The sequence below is a fragment of the Suricata suricatta genome, chromosome 7 (genome assembly GCF_006229205.1).
Source record: "Suricata suricatta isolate VVHF042 chromosome 7, meerkat_22Aug2017_6uvM2_HiC, whole genome shotgun sequence".
Lineage (NCBI taxonomy): Eukaryota > Metazoa > Chordata > Mammalia > Carnivora > Herpestidae > Suricata > Suricata suricatta.
Window position 1 is genome coordinate 133,118,821 of NC_043706.1, and position 20,193 is coordinate 133,139,013.

The following is a 20,193-nucleotide window of genomic DNA, read 5'->3' on the forward strand; positions in this document are numbered from 1 at the left end:
CTGGTAGGAATTCTAGGAAATGGATCCTCACAGTTGACCTTTTGCAGCATTCAAAAGCAGCTTGTTAAGTTGTTTAGTCTGTCATTCAACTCTCATCCTTAAAACCAAAGGAGGGGGGTGGTTTGAAGAGAAGAAACGTGTGCCTTCGGGTGGTAACATGACAGTGAGCTGGACGCTGATCCTCGATGGAAACTGCTTGAAGAAGACCAGTGAAGTCTGGGACCACACAGGCCTGCCCGTTAAATGATGCAATCACTATCAAGTGATAGATGCAAAACTGCAACTCTTTAAAAACTGAAGTGACCGTCACCATCCCTCTGAACCCATCCAACTCCAAAACAACGAAATGAATGGTACACGAGTATGTTCTCTTGTTGGTTCAGCTGAAATATGCAAAGTGTCTGACAAGGATGAGGGATGAACTGCGTCATGAGTGACGCGTTTTCTCCTCTGTACCATCCCTGACCCCAAAACAGAGCTTCCTGCGCGGTTACTGCCGATCAGATGATGCGCTATGAACATTCCGACTGCTTCTCAGGGCGTTTTCACCACCGATCAACAAAGAATGCTTAAAGATACCACTATCTCCTTCCTCATTTGTCTGCCAGAACCACACAACTTATTTAAATTTCACTGACTGCCTTGAGCAATGTCATTTCTCTCCTGCTACAAAAACCAAGCTTGCGTCAGAAACCCTCATCAAAGATCATGCCGTTTTACTTTATCAAAAGATCTAGCAGCTGAAGTTCAAAATTCAACATGTATTTGCACCAGATTTGAAAAGCAGTTACCAAATTTCTTCTATTTTTAGGAATTATTTCCTCTTGGCTTAGTTGATTAAATAGCAGATTAATTCCACAGACACATGCTTCTTTCATACAGATCCAGGAAGCTTTTCAAACATTTTTAGCTTCATATCAATGTCATCAACCACTAGCCACATTGTAGGTTGCAAAAGGAAAGCAATCAATTAGCTCTACTTTTGACAAATCCAAAATGTTTGAGGGGTTCAAGAAAAACCTCTCGTGGAGTAGCATTTTCAAAAGAAAGTTAACTGCACAAAGACTCTCAGAGTAGAAGCAGCCCTGCATTTCCTACTCAAAAAATCCAGGTGGGGGGACTAAATTTCAATATCACATCAAATATTTCAAAACACAACTCTATAAAAAGAATTTACATTGTGCGAACATCTCAACATAGTTGCTTTGGTGACACAGATAAATTCCATTAAACAGCAACAATGAACTGCATTTTACACATATGGCTACCAATTCCAGTTCCTGTACAAGTAATTTTCAACAACAAAGATATAACTGTTTTTATATTGATGGGATAACATTTTCAGGGTGCAAAAGGAATGATCAACAAGGGTGGGGGAGGGAAACCGGGCAAGGTATGTGAACAACAGGAATAAAAGGCAATTTAAATAATAAATTTACAACAGCTGGTGATAAGCAGCACGCTTAGCAACAGAAGTTAACAAAACAGCACCCCCACCCTCACTCTAGATAATAAAACAGGAGGCAAGCATTTAAACGAAAAGTATAGGGACTACGTGTCAAATTTGTTTAAACACACAACAGCTTTTACACTGGACGGATGTGCACTTACATTCTCGGTGGTTCCCGTGATCACGTGCAATCCATCATAGGTTGACTTGATGTACATGCCCTAGAGGGAGTCACAAATACATTCACTCATTACTCCAACATTGAGAAACATAGCCGCCAGGAAGACTTCATCTTATAAAACATTAAAGGCAATCCCTTCCGAACAACACTCATTTTTAAGCCTCTGAAACATTGTGAAACAAGATCCACAAGCAGAGAAGGGGAGCTAACAACTGGGAATGTTAGTGGAAGAAATCAGAAGCCAGATCTCATTGGGATTAGAACCTGTGTCCAGGGCTCACAGAATTTTGCCATAACTCTGGGGACTCAGAAGGCATCTTCTCAGACCTGCAGGATGAATGAGGCACTTCAAACGGGGACTGTTCTCTCCTGACCGCCTCTTTGTCTGGGGACACAATACATTCAGATAAATTTGCTATCGGCAGTCATTGTGGGGTGACTCATTTAAGCCACTAACAGCCCAGACCAGGATATATGAACAAAGACTATTAAGAAACACAACATAGGGAGTAAATCAGAAACAGGGACCCCTCCATTTTAAGGGAAGCATAAAGACAAATACACAACTCCCTACAGGCCTGAGAGGCAAACTCAGGGGTGAACACCATACCATGGAGGAAAGATTTCCACTGTTGGGTAGATCACGTATAAAACATTTTTATTACACTTTTATAAGATGAGGGGAAAGAGCAAAAAGCAGTCTGGGCCAAGAGGAGTTGGGCCCCTGGTATCGAACTTGCAGTAATGTAGACCTTCCTCAGAAATCATTCTGAGCCTGGACTTGCCCGGCTCGGCAACCCACACCACGCTATAGTGAGACTCTCATCAAATGCTGACACTCAGCGTGCGTACCTGTACCTGCTGGGAGTGTGAGCTTGTCACTATCTGGCTGATTGTTGTCTTCTGAGGTCAGAGACTGCCTTGCTTTCTCCCCACAGCTTCCTACACACTACTTTGTGCTTCCTCCTCCTCGGCAGTACCTACCCAGCCACCGACTACCACCCAGGAACTGTGCGCCCGGCACCTAACACCCACCGTCTCATTTAACACCGTCTGCAACTCTGCGCAGCAGTAATTATTACTACTCCAGTCTGGCAGATGAGGAAACTATAAAGCAGGTAAGACCCCTAAGGGTTTGGATTTAAACCCTGCTCTCTTGGACTCAAAACCTCTACAAGCTCATCAAGGAGGCTCTCGCTCTTGCAGATTCTCCACTTAAATTTCAGCAAATTGGTGCACTTGGGTGTCTCAGTCGGCATCCGACTTCACCTCCGGTCACGATCCCATGGTTCTTGAGTTGGAGACCCCCATCGGGTCCTCTGCTGTCAGCACAGAGTCTGCCTCGGATCCTCCATTCCCCAAGCCCCACTCCCAACTCATGCTCGTGTGCACTCTCTCTTTCAAAGATAAGTGAACATCAAAAACTAAATAAATAAATATAAAAATAAAAATTTTCAGGAAATTAATCACACCAGATGCATGCTAGGCACTACGAGATCTGGGTACCGAGCTAGGAAGCCAGGCATCTACCTGTTTGTATGCTCAGGGCCTATTATTACAGGGCTCATACATCATTTATGAAACAGTTCTGAACTTTTTTTAAGAAATCATTTCTCTCTTCTCACGTTCGTCTAAGTGCTAATAGAGACTTTCAGAGCAGATGTTGTTTTGTACCCCGAGACCATCTTTCCTTTGTGTAAATGTTTTATACCTCCTCGCGCTAAGTCCTAAAAATAAAACTGTTAAGACAATTCCTTCAAGATACGAGAATACAGTTTAGAAACTGTATTTATTTTTATTCTTTGAAGATATAATACGTATCAACAATCCAAGATGGCAAATTCCTAACTGCACAATGGAAGACAATCTTGTTTAATCTATTCAGAATTACAGTGAGAGCAATAAAAAAATCATTAAAAAAAAAAAACCTTTAAGAAATGACGATGTGTTCTTATTTGGAAAGAAAACAAGTGTTTCTAGAATTCTCACCAGGCCTTCTCCAGGTTTAACGTTTGGCAAGTGAACTTCCTCCAGACATGCACACTGGCTCATGACAGGGTCGGTAGCAGATCGTATCGTTTTGTCACAGATGCCATTTAAAACCTTGACCTAGAGTTGGAAAGGCACAGAGGAAAGGTTCAATCATTAACCAACTTTATCTCAGGCTGAAGTTTAAAGAAATGCACTTCGCCTACAATCTTCAGCTCTGGTCAGTGATCATTTTAATAATGCTGCTCAACGAGGGCGTGGCCCTGGGCCTTTGGATCTGCAGTCTGTGGAAATGGTGCCACGTCAGCTTTGTGTAAAGAGCGCAGCTCTCATATAAACTGGGGCCACTGAAGAGCACAGAGTGTACAGAAACCCCCGTCCGGCAGTTACGGACAATCATCTGCTTCTGGACACCTGCATGGTGTGTTAGTGATCACTCACATTCTATGCGTACCAAATGCTCACAAGGTTAAAAAACTTTTCTCGCCTGCGCCTGCTTTTTTTGAGTAGATTTTATTGTAAAAAGCAGTTTTAGGTTTCCAGAAAAACTGAGCATAGAGTGCAGGGTTTCTATATACTCCCTTCCCCACCCCAACACAATTCCCAACACAGTTCTCACAGGGCCAATAATAAGATATAAAAACATGTGGCCTTAGTGTGGTATGTTTGTTACAACCAATGAACCAAAATTGGTACCTTATCAACCAAAGTCCATAGTTTACATGAGGGTTCACTCTTTGTGGTATATAGTTCTGGGGTTTCAACCAATCCATAATGTCATAAATCCACCTCTATAGTATCAAACAGAATAGTTTCATCTAGAAACCTCCCTGTGCTCTGTTCATCTCTCCCTCACTATGAACCCTTGGCAGTCACTGATCTTTTTACTGACTTTATGGTTTTGCCTCTTCCAGAAGGTCAAATAATTAGAATCAAACAATATATCGCCTTTTCAGGCTGACTTCTTTCACTGGGTAATAATGAATTTAAGGTTCCTCCAAACCTTTTCATGGCTTTATAGATCATTTCTTTTTATTGCTGAATAACAAACAGTCTGTTGTCTGGATGTTTATCTGGTCACTCACTGGAGGACATCTCGGCTGCTTCCAAGTTGCAGCCGTGAGGAATAAAGCTGCTGTAACATTCTGTACAGGTTTTTGTGGATGTCAGTTTTTAATTCACTGGGTACAACCGCTAGATCGTAGGGTGAGCGTAGGCTTGTTTTGTAAGAAATCCCCCCAGTGTCTTCCAAACTGGCTACACCCCACGTGGCATTCCCACCAGCAATGAACAAGAGTGCCACATCCTTGCCAGCATGCGGTACTGTCCTGTTTTGGAGTGCAGTTATTCTAACAGGTGTGTAATGGTACCTCACTGTTGTTTTAACTGGCAATTCCCCTAATGAAACACAACATTGAATGTCGCTCCTATACTCATTTGTCAGCTGCAGATTTTTGGTGAGATGTCTGTTCAGATCTTTGCCCACTTTTTAACTGGGTTGTCTGTTTTCCTATTGTTGAGTTTAACAGTTCTTTGTATATTTTGGATACAAGTCCTTTATCTGATACGGGTTTTAAAAATACTTGCTCCCAGTCTGTGGCATGCTTTCCAATCTCTTAGCACTGCATTTCACGGAGCAGACTTTTCCATTTCAAGGAGATCTAGCCTATCAGCTTTTCTTTCATGGATTGTGCCTGTGGTGTATCTAAAAACTCATGAACAAACCACAAGGTCAACCTAGATTTTCCATTATCATCCAGGAGATGCATAGATTTGTATTTTACACTTAGGGGTAATCATCTTTTTAGTGGTGGCTCACATTCTCTGACCCCAAACATTGGCAAGGTAAGCCTTTTGATTCATGAAGCTCCCCATTAAGTGGTCTCCCATGTAGAAATAACAGTGGTTACGTGTGGTTGTTTCCCCTCATCAGATTCATCTAACCTTTCAAAATCAAACCACCAAGGAAATCAGGAAATTCCAAAGAGTGATTTCTTTTTTCCATGGGGGAGAATCCAAGAAGTGACACTTCTTACATTCTCCCAATTTGTTTAGCCTCCCTATTTATGGAAAATATATTTATAGCAGTTTCATTGCTAAATTCCTCAACATCAGTAGGAGGAAGGCCTTATCAAAGGAGCCCAGGCTGGCTTATGTCAAAGGGAGGAAGCGATGATGAATAGTTACAAAATGCTCTTTAAACAATCATGGCACATCCCCCCTCCATCAGAAGGGTTTTGCCAACGATTTTTTTTTAATCAAAATGTTCCTAAGGTGAAATTTACAGATCAGTGTAACCCTAATTAACAGGCTGGCTAGTAATTTAAGTATAATGTTACCTAATGAGATGTTCGGAGGAAATAGAGACCCCCATAGACCCAGGTTAAGCACAGGAATTTTCACAGTAGTAATTTTCTTGTTAAATAACGTTTACTCTTCTCTTTCTACCTAAATTAATAGACTCAAATCTCAAAGAGCCACTATTTCAAAATATATCCTGAAGTCATTAGCCACAGAGTATTTACTTGAATTAATGTGAGTCCCATTGGTTTGGGGAAAGGAATTTTATGGTCACTTCTAAAAGGTATACTTACTACGGCTAAAACTTTATCCTCCATTTCTGCTACAAGGCAATCCTAAAGAAGGAAAGGAGAAAAAGAAAACTGTCAGAGAGCTAGAAACTTGGTCTGCCCCTGCAGCCCAAGCAGCCCTGCAGGGGATGCGGAGGGCACAGAGGGGCCGCCCAATTCCTTCTCGGGCTCTGCTCTCTCCTGACCAAAGGAGCTTATCATCCAAGGAAACCATTTGACCGATTATTTCATCAGAAAACCCATGAAAATAATAGAACTGAAATCCACGTGCCATCTGTACCGTGCAGAGAGCAGTAAACCAAGTCAGGTCCAAGAAGGAAACCTGACGATGCCTCCCAAATGTGACCCGTGCTCACAGCACTCGGCCAACAAGCCGGAAATCTTTTAGCTCTGGGCCTGCTTCTATAAGAACAGCCTTCAGATAAAGGCTTGGGTAAACGTAGCCACAAAAGTTTATTTTAAGCACCACTGAGATTAAATCAGATATTTCAGTCCTTAATAAATGAAAAAGGTTCAACAAAACATTCATTAACACACTGCCAAAAAAGTGGTCTTGAGGTATGCTATTGATGACGTTAAATAAAGGGCTGGAGCCCAAAGCATTATTTATTCAGCTTAAGAACAAAAGACTCAGAACTGTATGAACCCAGCTGGCTGATTATAGGAGTCACCATTGTCCTGTCTAAAAGTGGACACAGTGAAACCGCCAATGGGAAACTCTGACAGTTAACCTTCACAGTTAGTTAACTGGCCTACAGAAAAGGCTTCCCTCTACATGGCAGAGTACATGCAGAAAAAAATAAGACTGGGCGCCCGGGTGGCTCAGTCAGTTAAGTGTCCAACCTCAGCTCCGGTCATGATGTCACAGCTCGTGGGGTCGAGCCCCACATCAGGTTCTGTGCTGACAGCTCAGACCTTGCAGCCTGCTTCGTATTCTGTGTCTCCCTCTCTCTCTGCCCCTCCCCCACTTTCTCACACTCTCTCTCAAAAATAAATAAACATTAAAAAAAAGAAAGAAAGAAAGAAAGAAAGGGGATGAACTAGATTCTTCAGAGTTTATTTTGCACCTTTAAGTATAATCCCAAATTGGGACATCTGAATTATTTCAGGTACATGGAAATTATTAATCAACTCTGTTGGAACTGTCAAAGATTTTCACTTCAATCAAAAGTCATTTAAAGTCATTTTTCTACTACCACTGAGGGGTTGGAGAGGGAGTTAGAAATGTATGAGAGTCTACCCTATGATTTTGTAATCAGATTTCTGGTGTCTTCTTAAATTAAATTTAAAAATTCTCTAAAAGATTAAAAATGTGGTAAACATTGACAGTCACTCTACTGCTCCCAAATTTTACACTGACCCTCAGGAAAAGAGCAGCCAAGTAAGAAAACACTTAAAAAAAAAAAACTTGGGAATATATTTTTCCATGTGTGAAGCTGATATAAATTCAAACTGCAGGAGCACCTTGTGTCAAATAGAGTAATTCGCTTTGCCTCCTCTATCTTGTGCACAGAACTAAAGCACCAACTACAACCACGGCTCATCCCTATTAACAGCATCAGGAAGACAATTATTAAATAAGTCTCAATTTTAGCAAACAGAATACTTATGCGGTCTTGTGCTAGAAATAAAAGGAATGTGTGTTCATAGTTCTTCATTAAAAATCCCCAAATGAGAATCACCCACCCACTGGCAAAGAGCCCCTCTTGGTACTCCACGGCGCATGATCCATGGTGCATCTGTGACCCCGCGGTCCCTAACACTTGATTCCTTGACAGATCCAAGAAGCCACCAAGAAAACGGGCTCCCTGTGGCATTGGAACCAGTGGGCGAGAGGAGCTCTCCTGCCTCCCCGAAACTGTCAGCATGGGAAAGGGCTCGCTTGTCACCTTCCGCCACCGTGAACACGGGTTCCCACAGCCGCTCCTCCTGGGAGGAAGGAGCTGCAGGCATGACCTCATGCTGTCTGGCACAAAGGCCATGGAATGGAAAAAAGGCGTCCTGAAACCAAGTCACCCCTCCCGAGTCAGACAGGGGCCTGAGCTCCATCACGTTCCCCGGTCACCTGGCTCGGTGGCCTCAGGCCAGGCTACCTGGCAGGGGTCCAGTCAGGGCAGTGATCAGGTGCTCCTTCCCTGCACTGCTCTTCCCTCTTCTACCTTCTCACCGGTGGGATGGCCCTGAGTGACCCGTCTGACCGCTCCTGTCTCTGCAAAGGGGCATGACGCACCCTAACTCAGCGGAGAAGCAAACGCGAAAACACACGTGGGGCCCAAGGCACATGCTGGGGACACAACCAGCGCTCAACAAATGCTCTCGTGGTTTTTCCTCCTCTGCTTTCATGGCCACCAGCTTTCTGTTCAGTCTTCCCGGCCTTTCTTTCTACTGCTCACTGCCCCGTTTTTTTCCCACCGGGGACTCAGCACCTGCCACTGTCTTCTGGTCTCACCATGGCGATTGCAGTTTGCACGGCCTCCCGGTGTTTGGGGGGGACAGACTGAAGATGCAGATCTCAACCCCCTCCCACCAGCGTCTCTTTTCTGACATTACAGCCTGGAAACTGGCAACTTGCACGTGAACTTGAATAGCACCAGGCGTGCTCACAAGAAGGTGCTGGCTCCTTCCAGGGGAAAAGGCAGCAACGATTCACCCCCTCCAATCAGGAGACCGACATGTTCCCCTTCAAGGGACGGATGCAGATAAGGTGACAAGAAAGAGGACAGCAGATGACAACACATGGAGGACAGAAAGAAGCAAAAGGACGTGCAACAGTCTCTCCTCGCAGACAGAGACGAAAGGAATAAAGACCCAAGGAGATCACGTTCCTTGTCACTGGAAGGAAGGACACAACTTTCATTCCTGAAATTTCCCAGATAGAAAGAATACATGGAAAAGACAGGAAATGTCAACAGATCTGCTGAGAAGCTCTGAAGACCACGGCGCGCCCCCAGGCTGGGAGGGAGCGTGAGGGCGCCCTCCGTCAGGACGCAGGCGGCACCCTGCAAAAGGCACTGGGCTCACTCATCAGGTGTGTTGTTCCTCATTTCTGTGCCTGCAAATACGCCGCGTGCCAAGCACCTGTGTCCTCCAGTCGCTAGAGAAAACATATGTCCGCAGGGGCCAGACATCTTTTTCAACCCACATTCATAAAACAATATTCCGTTTAGTCACACCTTGCCCGTCTTCATCCTCAAAAACTGTCCAAATTTAAATAAACCACAAAACAAACAAACCAGAAAGGAGGAGCATATTTGTGCAACCCCTTTCCTTGATCAAGTCAGTGTCCAGAAGACCAGTACAAGCATGATTTTTACATTTTCTACCGTACGCACTGCTGGCGGGCGCTGTGCATGTGTTATATTTCATTTAATCTGCGTAGCAATCTTTCACAGTAGGTGTTATTACTTTAAAATATTTTACATTATTTATATCTAATTTTCTACAAGTACATAAATGTGGTCACAGAATGGTCTTTGTGAATAAAAAAAGTGTTTCCTTTCTTCCTTAGGGTTGGAGGGTGGGGTTGGGGGGCTGCCTCCTATGCTCCATCCCTACTTCTCTCCCTGCTAACGTAACCCAACGTTTCTTCCAACTGCCTACTGAACTTACTCCTTTCTACACAGGTTCTTGGATAGCGTCTGTGTTACGAGAACGTATCTTCATATTTTGGGGGGCGCCATTTGTCTTTATACTCCGTTTTTTCCCCTTCTTTTCTCATTCAGCAATAACTTGTATAAATCCTACCGAATCATCTGGTGAGGTAAATATTAGTATTCCTGTTTTACAGACCAAAAAAAACGAGACTCCTAAGTTTTAAGCAACTTGTCTGAGGTCCCAGGGTGAAGCAGTGGTAGAGGTAGGATTTGAATCCATGGTGGTCTGTGTCCAAAGCAAATGCTCAATGAGCACCAAAAGGAAAACAAAAACAAAAACAATACTTCGTGTGTCCCTTAAGTTTGGGTTAAATTTCTTTCGATAAGTGACAAGTTTGCATTGGCTTATTTGTCAAAAGCATTATCTCACTTGTTTAAAAACACATTTAAAATTCTTTTAAAAACACCATTTATCATGTGTCAGGTGAGCAGAGGCCCACAGAAGCAGGGGCAAGCGTGGTGGGGAGGCTCGGTGGACGGGACACCCTTCCCCTGCGGTGAACAGGTCAGGATCCGTACCTCCTACCGGGAGATTTTTTCCTATCATCAGTTCACAACAATCAACAATGACTATGGAGGTGCCTGGGTGGCTCAGGCTGGTTAAGCATCTGACACTTGGTTTCAACTCAGGTCATGATCTCAGGGTTCAGGAGGTCGAGCCCTGCGTCAAGCTCTGTGCTGACAGTGCAGACCTGCTTGGGATTCTCTCTCTCCTTCTCTCTCTGTCCCTCCCCCACTTATACTCTGTCTCGCTCAAAATAAATAAACTTAAAAAAAAATGACTACCAGGAAAACACCCCAAGACAACGTAATAGGCCCCTTCCATCAAGACAAGTACAGGGTCACCCTGGTCAGATTCCTCAAATGTCGCTGTGGCAAAGGACGATCCCTCCAGCCACATACCCATAACTGCGTCCGCCTCAGCCTCGCTGGGCTCCTTCCCTCCTTAGCATTTCTTAACTTCATCTGACTTAGTGGCTCCAGAGTTTTTGTTTAAAAAAATTAAGTATTCTAACAGTTTAGAGAAAGGACAGGCACATTAGCTCAACTATTTTAAAACAAAAGATGGTAATCCTTGATGTAAAGGCCACGGGTCATTTTTCAGAAGCCATCACCAACATCGCACCTCATGGAAAGCCCTTCATCTCTTCCCAGGTCGGATGGTGAAAAGCAGGAAAAAAGCGAAAAGGGCACCTCATGCCTACATGGAAACTCTCTCCAGAGGAGCACAAGGGCGATGGCAGACACGGTGTTAAAGAAGCCCCAGTGAGGTACTGACCTTCTGGACTGTAGTGGTCAGGTCCAGGCAGAGCTGAATGATTTTGTTCTTCGTTACTGAGAAATCGGTGATCCCTGTAAACGGAGCCCTGGAAAGTAACAGGCATTCTCTATAAAAAGGGGGTGGGGGCACTGGGATCCCCACCTCGTAGGCTGACAAGCAGAGCTGGTTTCAAGGACTCATATGGTTTCCTCTCACGTTAACACACAAAACAGGAATCTGAACAGAAGGCCACAGGAGTGCGATAAAAACCCGTCAGAAAATGAGCAAATCATGGAAAGAGCCTAAATGTCCATCAACAGATGAACGGATCAAGAAGATGTGGTATATATACACAACGGAGTACTACATGGCAATGAGAGGGAATGACATCTGGCCATTTGTAGGAAAGTGGATGGACCTCGAGGGTGTCATGCTCAGCGAAATAAGTCAGGCAGAGAAGGACAAATACCATATGTTTGCACTCATAGGTCTAACAGGAGAAACCTAACAGGGAACCATGGGAAGGGGAGGAAGGGGAAAAGAGTTATGGAGAAGAAGGGAGGCAAATCATGAGAGACTCTTAAATACTGAAAACAAACTGAGGGCTGAAGAAGGAGGGGTGAAGGGGAGGGAGTAAAGGACACGGAGGGGGGCACTTGTGGGGAAGAGCATTGGGCATTATATGGAAACCAACTTGGCAATAAACTATAAAAAAATAAAGAAAAGAAAAAAGAAAAAGAAAATGAGCCAAGGAATTCATGTCCCTTCCGAGGTCAACTCACAGCCTTCAGACCAACGAAATAATCATGAGCGTTTAACGGCAGTGAGAACACCTTCGGCACGGTGTTTCCATGCCTCCCCAAGTGGAGCTCAATTTGGTCCTGCTACTCCTCTTTTCAGTAGCTTCCTGAGGGACCCTAAAATCCCCCCACTGATGCAGAACTCCTGAAGAGGCCCCATGGAAGGGACATGAAGAGACGACAGCTCGTTTTCCCAGGACCACGGCCGGGCCTGTGCGCAGCGCAGGTCCCCCTCTGATGGGCCAGGGGGCCGCACGCCTGACTCACCGGTCCAGCCAAGCTAACAAGGCCTTCGCTGCACCTATCAGCTCCACCACGGAGGTCAGGAGTTCATTGGGCGGCTTGTGGGAACTGTCCCCGTCGTAAGCCGGGCTTTTCCGCCGGCTACTTATGTAATTCTGTAAGTTGTGGGAAGATGCTCGCAGTTTCAGAACCAAGTTCTTCATATTATCGGTTTCAAGGCCATAATTCTGTGGAAAAATAAAATCAAAGGGAAAAAAATCAAAACAAGCAACAATGTCCAATCTCTGCTAATAAATAACTCAAAACCCCACTGAGCAACTTGAATAACTCCTACAATAGCCACAACACCCTCCACAATTTACCCGCACTGCAGACCTCAGCCACTCCCAGTCACACCGGCCTCTTCTCTTGTTCCTCCATCTCAGGGACTTCACTCTTGCCAGCTCCTCCCGCAAATCTTTGCAAGAACAGCTTTTCTTATATTTACATCCTAGCCCCAGTGTTCCTTCCTCTTTGAGGCTTCCTTGACCGTGTAGAGCAGTTTCTCAGCCTGAGCCCTACTGACATTTAAAGCCCAGTAGTGTCTGTTCTGGTTGGGAAGCAAGAAAGGATTCTGGAACATTTCGAGAGGTTCGGCGGCACCGCTGGCCTCTTATTCCTTAGCCGTCAGTAGCACCCTCTCCCTGGCTGTGGTGACCAAACATGCCTCCAGATGTTGCCAAATGCCCCCTCGGGTCACTTGCTGGCGTGTCACCTATCTGCCACTCTGACCCACCCTGGTCGACACAACTTCCCCCGATGGGGCGCCCAGCCTGAGAGAGCAGGTTCTGAGCACAGCTCACTGTCATGTCTGTGGCACAGCGGACAGGCCTGGCAGCGACCTGAACCAATCACTTTCCATCGGGCAAGCCGCGCATGCTTGGAAACGGAGCAGCACTGATGAAACGTTAATTCACCTGAAATGTAATTTCTGCCTCTGAGTTTTTAACCTGTGTTCCTTCGGGACGACGTTCATCTTACTCAGGTACTTAGGAAAAAAACCGAATTCCATGTGATAAGTAAAGAACAAATCCCAGAGGATGACACGTAAATCTGAAATGACTTTGGGGGGAGGACGGATGAACGTCTGTATTTAACTGCATGTACACGTCCCAAGTTGGTGTTTCATTATTTTGACAAAAAAATAAAGATATCTCTGGGACATCCTGTACTGTTTCAATAGCATCCCAAAGCAAGGCTGTGGTACCATGTAAAAGCTGGGAATAAGATGCCCAACACTGAACACTCGCTGTACACTGAGGACTCAACTCAGGGCTCAACACGTATTATCTCCGGTAAATAGCACCCGAAGGTGGAAATGATAGTCTATTTTACAGGTGAGGAAATTGACGGACAGACTCATTAAATAAATTCTCCAAGTTACACAGTTAATCTGCGGAGAGGTGGGATTCCAGTCAAGGCAATCAGCAGCCAGAGCACAAGGTTTTGATCACCATGAGGCATGTTTCCCTTTCGTGCTCCCGTCCAAGACAGGGCAGAAGGAGAAGACAAAACAGGTTAGGTTAACAGATGAGCAAAAGCAAAGGAGCCAGTGGCCCTGGATTCTACAGAAACTAACCAGCTGCTTACCTCCCCGCAAAACCTATCCTGACTTGCTCCGTCCCCTGATGTCCAAATAAATATTTGTACAGTAATAAAAGTTCCAGGTAATTTCTGGTGACATTGACTATAGACACTGTAGTTGGGTTTTCACTGCAGTTAAATGTTCCTGAAGCTGAAATTTATGTTGCTTCCTCTAGTAAAATAAAAAGTGCTTTTTTAAAAAGTTTAGATAACAAATGTTGAAGAGGAGAGTAAATAAAAAAATAAACTAAAAAAATAAAAATGCCTTCCCAGATCCATTAACTGGAAGCTATCTTTTGCAAGCCTTAAAGTTTTCATAATAAATTCATAATTTCATAATTTTTTGAAAGAAAATTTCATAATAAAAGTGTTGTGTATTAAACAGTAGTGTTCCATCCCACTCTTCTATTCCTTCATTTTTTTTCCCTTTTTCTACAGGCTAAAATATGACATTATCCTTCAATGAAGAAGACAAAACTACGAAGATGGATTTTCATCATGCTTTTCTAATTCAGAGAATCAAAGCCTCACACGTGAATGGATAAAGGGCCACATGACAAGCCTGTTTTGAAGGACTTGTGACTGATTAAAGGGAACTGTCCCCTCATTCAGTCAATTACTCAGCCTGCCAACTTCTATCAAGAGTTCTGAACTAAAGCAAGAAAGTCAGCTTTCTATAATCAATGTCACCAAAATTACTTGGAACTCTTATTCCTATAAACAACATTTACTTCTTGAATTCAAAGAGGACTAAATGCATTTTTGTGTTGCAAGAAGTTTTAAACCTCCATCTCCTACACACCTACCACTTTTAATATTAAAAGTAAGGGGGGGGTGTGACTTCTTGTTAACTGGTTCTTTTCATTTCCACTCAATAGACTCTGATTCTGTTTTCCCTACCAAAACAAATCACAGGACTAGAAGAATAGATAGATGCAGCTATAATGGAGTACAATTTTAAGAAGATAGAAAGAAGGAGCAAAAAAAGGGAGGAGAATTCCTTCCCTTTCCACTCCATTCCACAGTAAGAAGAGAACAAGAACTTGATTCTATTAACTCAAGAGAGCCTCTAATGCAGAAAAATAATCAGAGAAGGATTATTGACTTACGTGCTACACAATGAAAGACAGAAAATGAATCATTTCTGAGACCAGATTTGATTATTTCCACTAATCTTTCCCCTAAAACTTCTCTCCTTCAGAAATTGCATTAAAAGTATCAACAAGATACACACCGAGTAAGAAATGGAAGGAGTCTCTGAAAGTCTACACACCTAGAGAAACCCTTCACTGAGGTCTCACTTCATTAGAGGTTAGCCATCGGGGGTCACTTCCTGGTCTGGTTAGAGAAATCACACAGCAGACAGGACAGAAGGAAACAGGCAGAGTCGTGGCTTCTGGTGCCTGACTTATACATGCTCCAGCTAAAGATGAATCTTATATTTCTCCTCCACCTCCTTTTCCCATTCCTCCTGACCCAGTTCATGATCTAACATATGTGATTAAGGAGTGTCAGAGACACACAGCCTAAACCCTCTCACTGACTTGGGTCAATTAAATCACAACCTAAGAAATATATTCCACAGTTTCCCTAAAGACATTTTATTATAACCTCATGAGCAAGATCAAGTTAAATACAAACTGACAGCAAAGATTACTCTTCCTGCGTTATTTCTCACCAAAAAGAAGGATAACATTTTTTTATGTCTTTATTTTATTTTGAGAGACAGAGACAGAAAGGGAGTGGGGGAGGAGCAGAGAGAGAGGGAGACGCAAATCTGAAGCGGGTTCCAGGCTCGGAACTGCCAGCACAGAGCCCAACGTGGGGCTCGAACCCACGTTCTGTGAGATCATGACCTGAGCCAAAGCCGGAAGCCGGACACTTAACCAACTGAGCCACTCGGATGCCCGAAGAATAACATTTTTTAATGACTTGCCATAGATGGGTAGCTTATGAACAATGAATAATCTGGGGGGTAGATGCGTGCACAGAAGCACCCAGGAAAGGTAAACACGTTGCAGGCATTTCATTTAATCACACATTTGGGTGGCATCACTTAACGTGTGTACTGATCCCAACTTTGTTCACTTTCTCAACCTACTTCAACCTTAAAAATAGAGCTGTGCCTGCCTCGGTCTTGACAGGTTGATTTGCCAAAGAAAATAGGTTATAATTATAGTTTATTACTCTCCATCACACTCTCCAGACCAGTGCTACTCAACAGAACCTGCTGCGGTGATGAAAATGTTCTCCTTCTGCACTGTCTAAATATGGCAGCCAGTAGCCACTAGCCACCACTAGCCATGGGCTCTTGACATGTGTGACTGAGGAGGTGAATGTTTTTTCATTTTATTTTCATTTAGAGAGTTGCATGTAGCAAATAGCTCTCCTGCTAGAAAGAATAGCAGCAGATCTACTAGAAAGGCCCTACTAGTAGCCTGTCCCTGATAGGTGGAGAAAAACTGGGCTCAGACTCTCAATCCTGAGAGTGATCTTAGTTCCACCTCACAATGTAAGTCACTTGGATGCCGCACATCACAAACGACAGTGACGTCTCCCCTTGCTCTCTATCCGTGACCATCTATCTGTGGGCCATCTGCTCACCAGTTCTGGAATCTTTACCAATAGCTTTTCCCTATTTTAGGTTTTCATCCATTTTATCTGCCCCATTCTTTCCAGAACTTTCCAGTGGTTTTGTTTTTTTCTCCCCCTTTCTTCTAAATTCTATTCATTTCCTGTCTATCACAAAACCAACATCCCGCTAAACTCAGTTTACAAGACAACCTCTTTTAAATAACTCCAGGGCCAACTGCGAATATACATTAACTGCCCAAGGGAAAAGTTGTTAAGGCAAAAAATTATGACCAATTTAGGTATACAAATATCTATTGCATTAAATAGATAGTATAATTAACATATGCATTACAGTAAGAACATTTAAAGGGGAGATTAGAGCAAGAGGAAAAGGTATTTTAATAAAGCTCTCTAAAAACCTTCCCCAAACCAGAAAAGGCACACTCATTTGAGAACCCTCCTAGCACCCCTGCCGTCAAATGCATTCACCAGCACTCTACTGCGAAAAGCATGTCCAGAATGAGTCTGAGGTCAAACTTTGTCTACAGAGGAAATTAGAAGGAAATTGTAGGAGATAAAATGCAGCTTTAGGTTCTGGCATTTGTCCAGCTTTGTTCATTTTAGTCCAATATTTTAAGAGGTAGGGAAGGGGCAAAAGCAAAGAGAGGCAGCTGTTAGGTTTATTATCCGGCTTGCCGTACACTACGTGCCTCTCATTGGCCCTTCCTCCTTACCTCTCCTACCATGGATTGCAAAGTAATGTGCCTGTCCTCAAACCCCTTCCTCCAAGTTCAAAGGGACCAATCCAATTAGCAGAAAAGATGGAAGAGTGGTCTTCCCAGAAAGCATAACAGAAGTAAACTCGAACAGGCTGCACTGTATAAAACACATGCAGCTTTAAAAGCAAACAAGTCTCTAAGACGTCTTCTGGGCCATGCAAAACGTTAGCGTGCCGCCGCATCTCGGGAGTGTTGCTGTACAGATGGGGAAAACAGACACCCTCGTGTCCCCGGAGGTCGCAGAGCCGAGATCAGAACGCAAAGCGCCAGCCTGGCAGGCCAACACCCACACCACTTGGCCACGGCGTCTCCCCCGTGGCAGCTCGTTGATCAACCACAAATAATTTCCCCCTTCCTTCTGTAAACAAGAGCAGCACATCTCAGAGCAGGAGACAGCGCTCGGTCCATTTTAAGAAGAAGAATACGCGCCGTGCAGCAAGAGTTATATAATCAACGGACCGCGGACCAGCAATGGCAGAATAATCGGGAACACATTCTTTCCCACCGTTCTCAGTGATGTAATTGTATATGCCCCTGGCTCAGGTTCACAGCATTACGTAACCCAGCCTGAATGCCGCGGCCTGGGTCCAAATCCTGACAGCTTGGGACACGGCATCCTTCACACGGCGTCCTAACAGACACACGTGGGTCCCGCTGTGCGGCCACCAGCGTGCAGGCACGATGGCCTCCCAGGTGTCGTCAGCCCACACCTGAGACGGCTACTCAGGCAGCCATGTGTGGAATGCAAGAGTCCGAACCTGGCAGGATTTAAGTCACTCCATGTTCAAGTCAAAGCTCAGTTGTCTGCAAAGGGTACCAAAGTTCACATTTTTTCCCTTCTTAGTTAGCACTCCACAGGCTGACTACTACGAACACACACATCTGTTCTTTAACTATCACAAATACCTGTGAAACATAAAAGAGTTTTTGATAGTAACAAAAACACACACGAAATCAGAACCTATATTTCATTTCAGTTTAGAAGATGATGTTTTCATTCAGGATTTTCTCCCCCATTTTATTCTCCACAGAAGATACGAAAATGAAACTAACAGATTTTTTTCTCTAAAAGGCAAACTTAGTCTCTGTGACAGGCAAACTTTTCCTTAAGGGGCAAGCTAATAAATATATTGGACTTTCAGAAACCACATGGTCCCTTGAAAGCATGAAAAAGCGCCAAGAGACAACAAATAAATGAACAGTCATGGCTGCGTGTCAATAAAACTTTATTTACAAACATGGTGGGCCAGATTTAATGTGCAGGCCACAGTTTGCCACCTCTTTATCTAGAAAATTATTCCTTTTCTTCCTTTTTATGTTATCTTTAGCTCATGCTTTGTTTCAATGGATTGTTAAGAAAATAGGGGTGCCTGCATGGCTCAGGTGGTTAAGCATCTGGCTCTTGGTTCTGGCTCAGGGCATGATCTCATGGTTCATAGGTTCGAGCCCCTGCATCAAGATCCGCACTGGAAGTGTGGACCCTGCTCCAGATTTTCTCTCTCTCTCTCTCTCTCTCTCTCTCTCTCTCTTTCTCTCTGCCCCTCCCCCTCTCAATTGCGCTCATGCTGTCACTCACTAAATAAAGAAATAAATGAGAAACCAATGCTATGCTAAATCACAAACATTGAAGATTCCAGAGTATAAGGTTCTAAAGAATATCATCACAGCACAGATCTCTTGAACCAACCAGTGCACAGAGAAGATCGACAGCCTCCAACACAAGTTCCTGGTGTCCAATTCGCGTGACCCCCAGCTCTTCAAGGTCCTGATGGGAAATCTGCAGCAGCTGCTCTCCGTTTATCTTCTCCCGTTCGAACTTGTGGACATACTGCTGCAGGCAATCATCTAACCCTACCAAAAAAAAGCAGAAGCCCATTATTGCCATGTTGTTTCCTTTACTCAAAAATTTGCCCACATTTAAATCAACTTCAGGAATCGCCAGTGATGCCCCAACTATCTGTCTATACATTGTACACCCCACCTGAGGGACACTTTTCGGGTGCCTCCTCATTTCATCTCAAACAGATTTGCAACGTGCAGCTTAAAATTTTCAAATGGATTCAGTACAATTTTATGATGGTTACCTTCCTAATTTCCTTTCAACTAAAAAAATATCCACTAGACCCTTGCTGACTTGGAAAAGTGAGTTATGTAGACTAGATATTTGTTTGCTATGCAGTCTTCCTTTGAGACACCATCTGTCTGCCAGCCCATGTGACCCCGCGGACTTGCCAATCAAGATGCTTTGCCGCAGGGGTTGGCCACAATATTCTACCCACCAGCCAGTTACAGATTCAAGGGTGACCAAGCAGAACCAATCAAAACCTTCCTTGATTTTTGATATACGGACATAGGAAGAGAGAAGTTCTTCCCTCCCAGGTGGAAGTCATAAGGACACAACTTTGGAATTGCTGGTATTTTTCTCATAAGTTTCCTGAAAATACGTCCAATTGAGAGAAAGAAAATGCTACAATAATATGCTATATGCCCCTGGATCGAACCCTGCTTAAAGATAATTCTACTTCTATGATTTTTCACTTAACTTGAAAAAAATTCCCTTTCTACCTTAAGTTTGTTTGTGTTTGGTTTCTGTCCCTTGCAACTGAAAAAGTTCTCATGAACAGGAATCCAAAGGAGAAAATACCAGCAATGTAGAAGGGGTAGCTTATGGGAATTTTTCCAGGTCAAATACTACTGCCAACAGTATTATATTTTAATGCTCTTTTTTTTTTCTTTGAGAGAGACAGACAGACAGACACACAGAGAGACAGAGAGTGCATGTGCATGAGATGGGGAGAGAGAATCCCAAGCAGGCTCCATGCCCAGCACCGAGCTCAACTCAATTCCACAACTGTGAGATCAACACCTGAGCTGAAATCAAGAAGTCGGATGCTGAACTGACTGAGCCACCCAGGCACCCCAATGCTCTTACTAATGACTAAAATATGTAAGCCTAACAGAATTTGGGTTCCTTTATTCCTGTATAGAGAACTTTCTGGTCAACTTGTGCCAGTGATTTTTCTGGACTAAAATTTTATATTGAATCAAT

General features: G+C 43.8%; 1 protein-coding gene across 2 annotated transcripts in view; it reads right to left on the reverse strand.

The window, feature by feature from the left end:
* Nucleotides 1–20,193, reverse strand: part of CNKSR3 (CNKSR family member 3) — an 82,573-nt gene that overhangs the window by 12,473 nt on the left and 49,907 nt on the right. For both annotated transcript variants that reach the window (XM_029944012.1, XM_029944013.1), the window contains exons 2-7: nt 18,832–18,995; nt 12,193–12,395; nt 11,144–11,231; nt 6,215–6,256; nt 3,621–3,740; nt 1,612–1,671 (exon numbers count right to left, since the gene is read on the reverse strand). In XM_029944012.1, the coding sequence (XP_029799872.1) occupies nt 1,612–1,671; nt 3,621–3,740; nt 6,215–6,256; nt 11,144–11,231; nt 12,193–12,395; nt 18,832–18,995 (677 nt within the window). The remainder of the gene's footprint in view (nt 1–1,611; nt 1,672–3,620; nt 3,741–6,214; nt 6,257–11,143; nt 11,232–12,192; nt 12,396–18,831; nt 18,996–20,193) is intronic.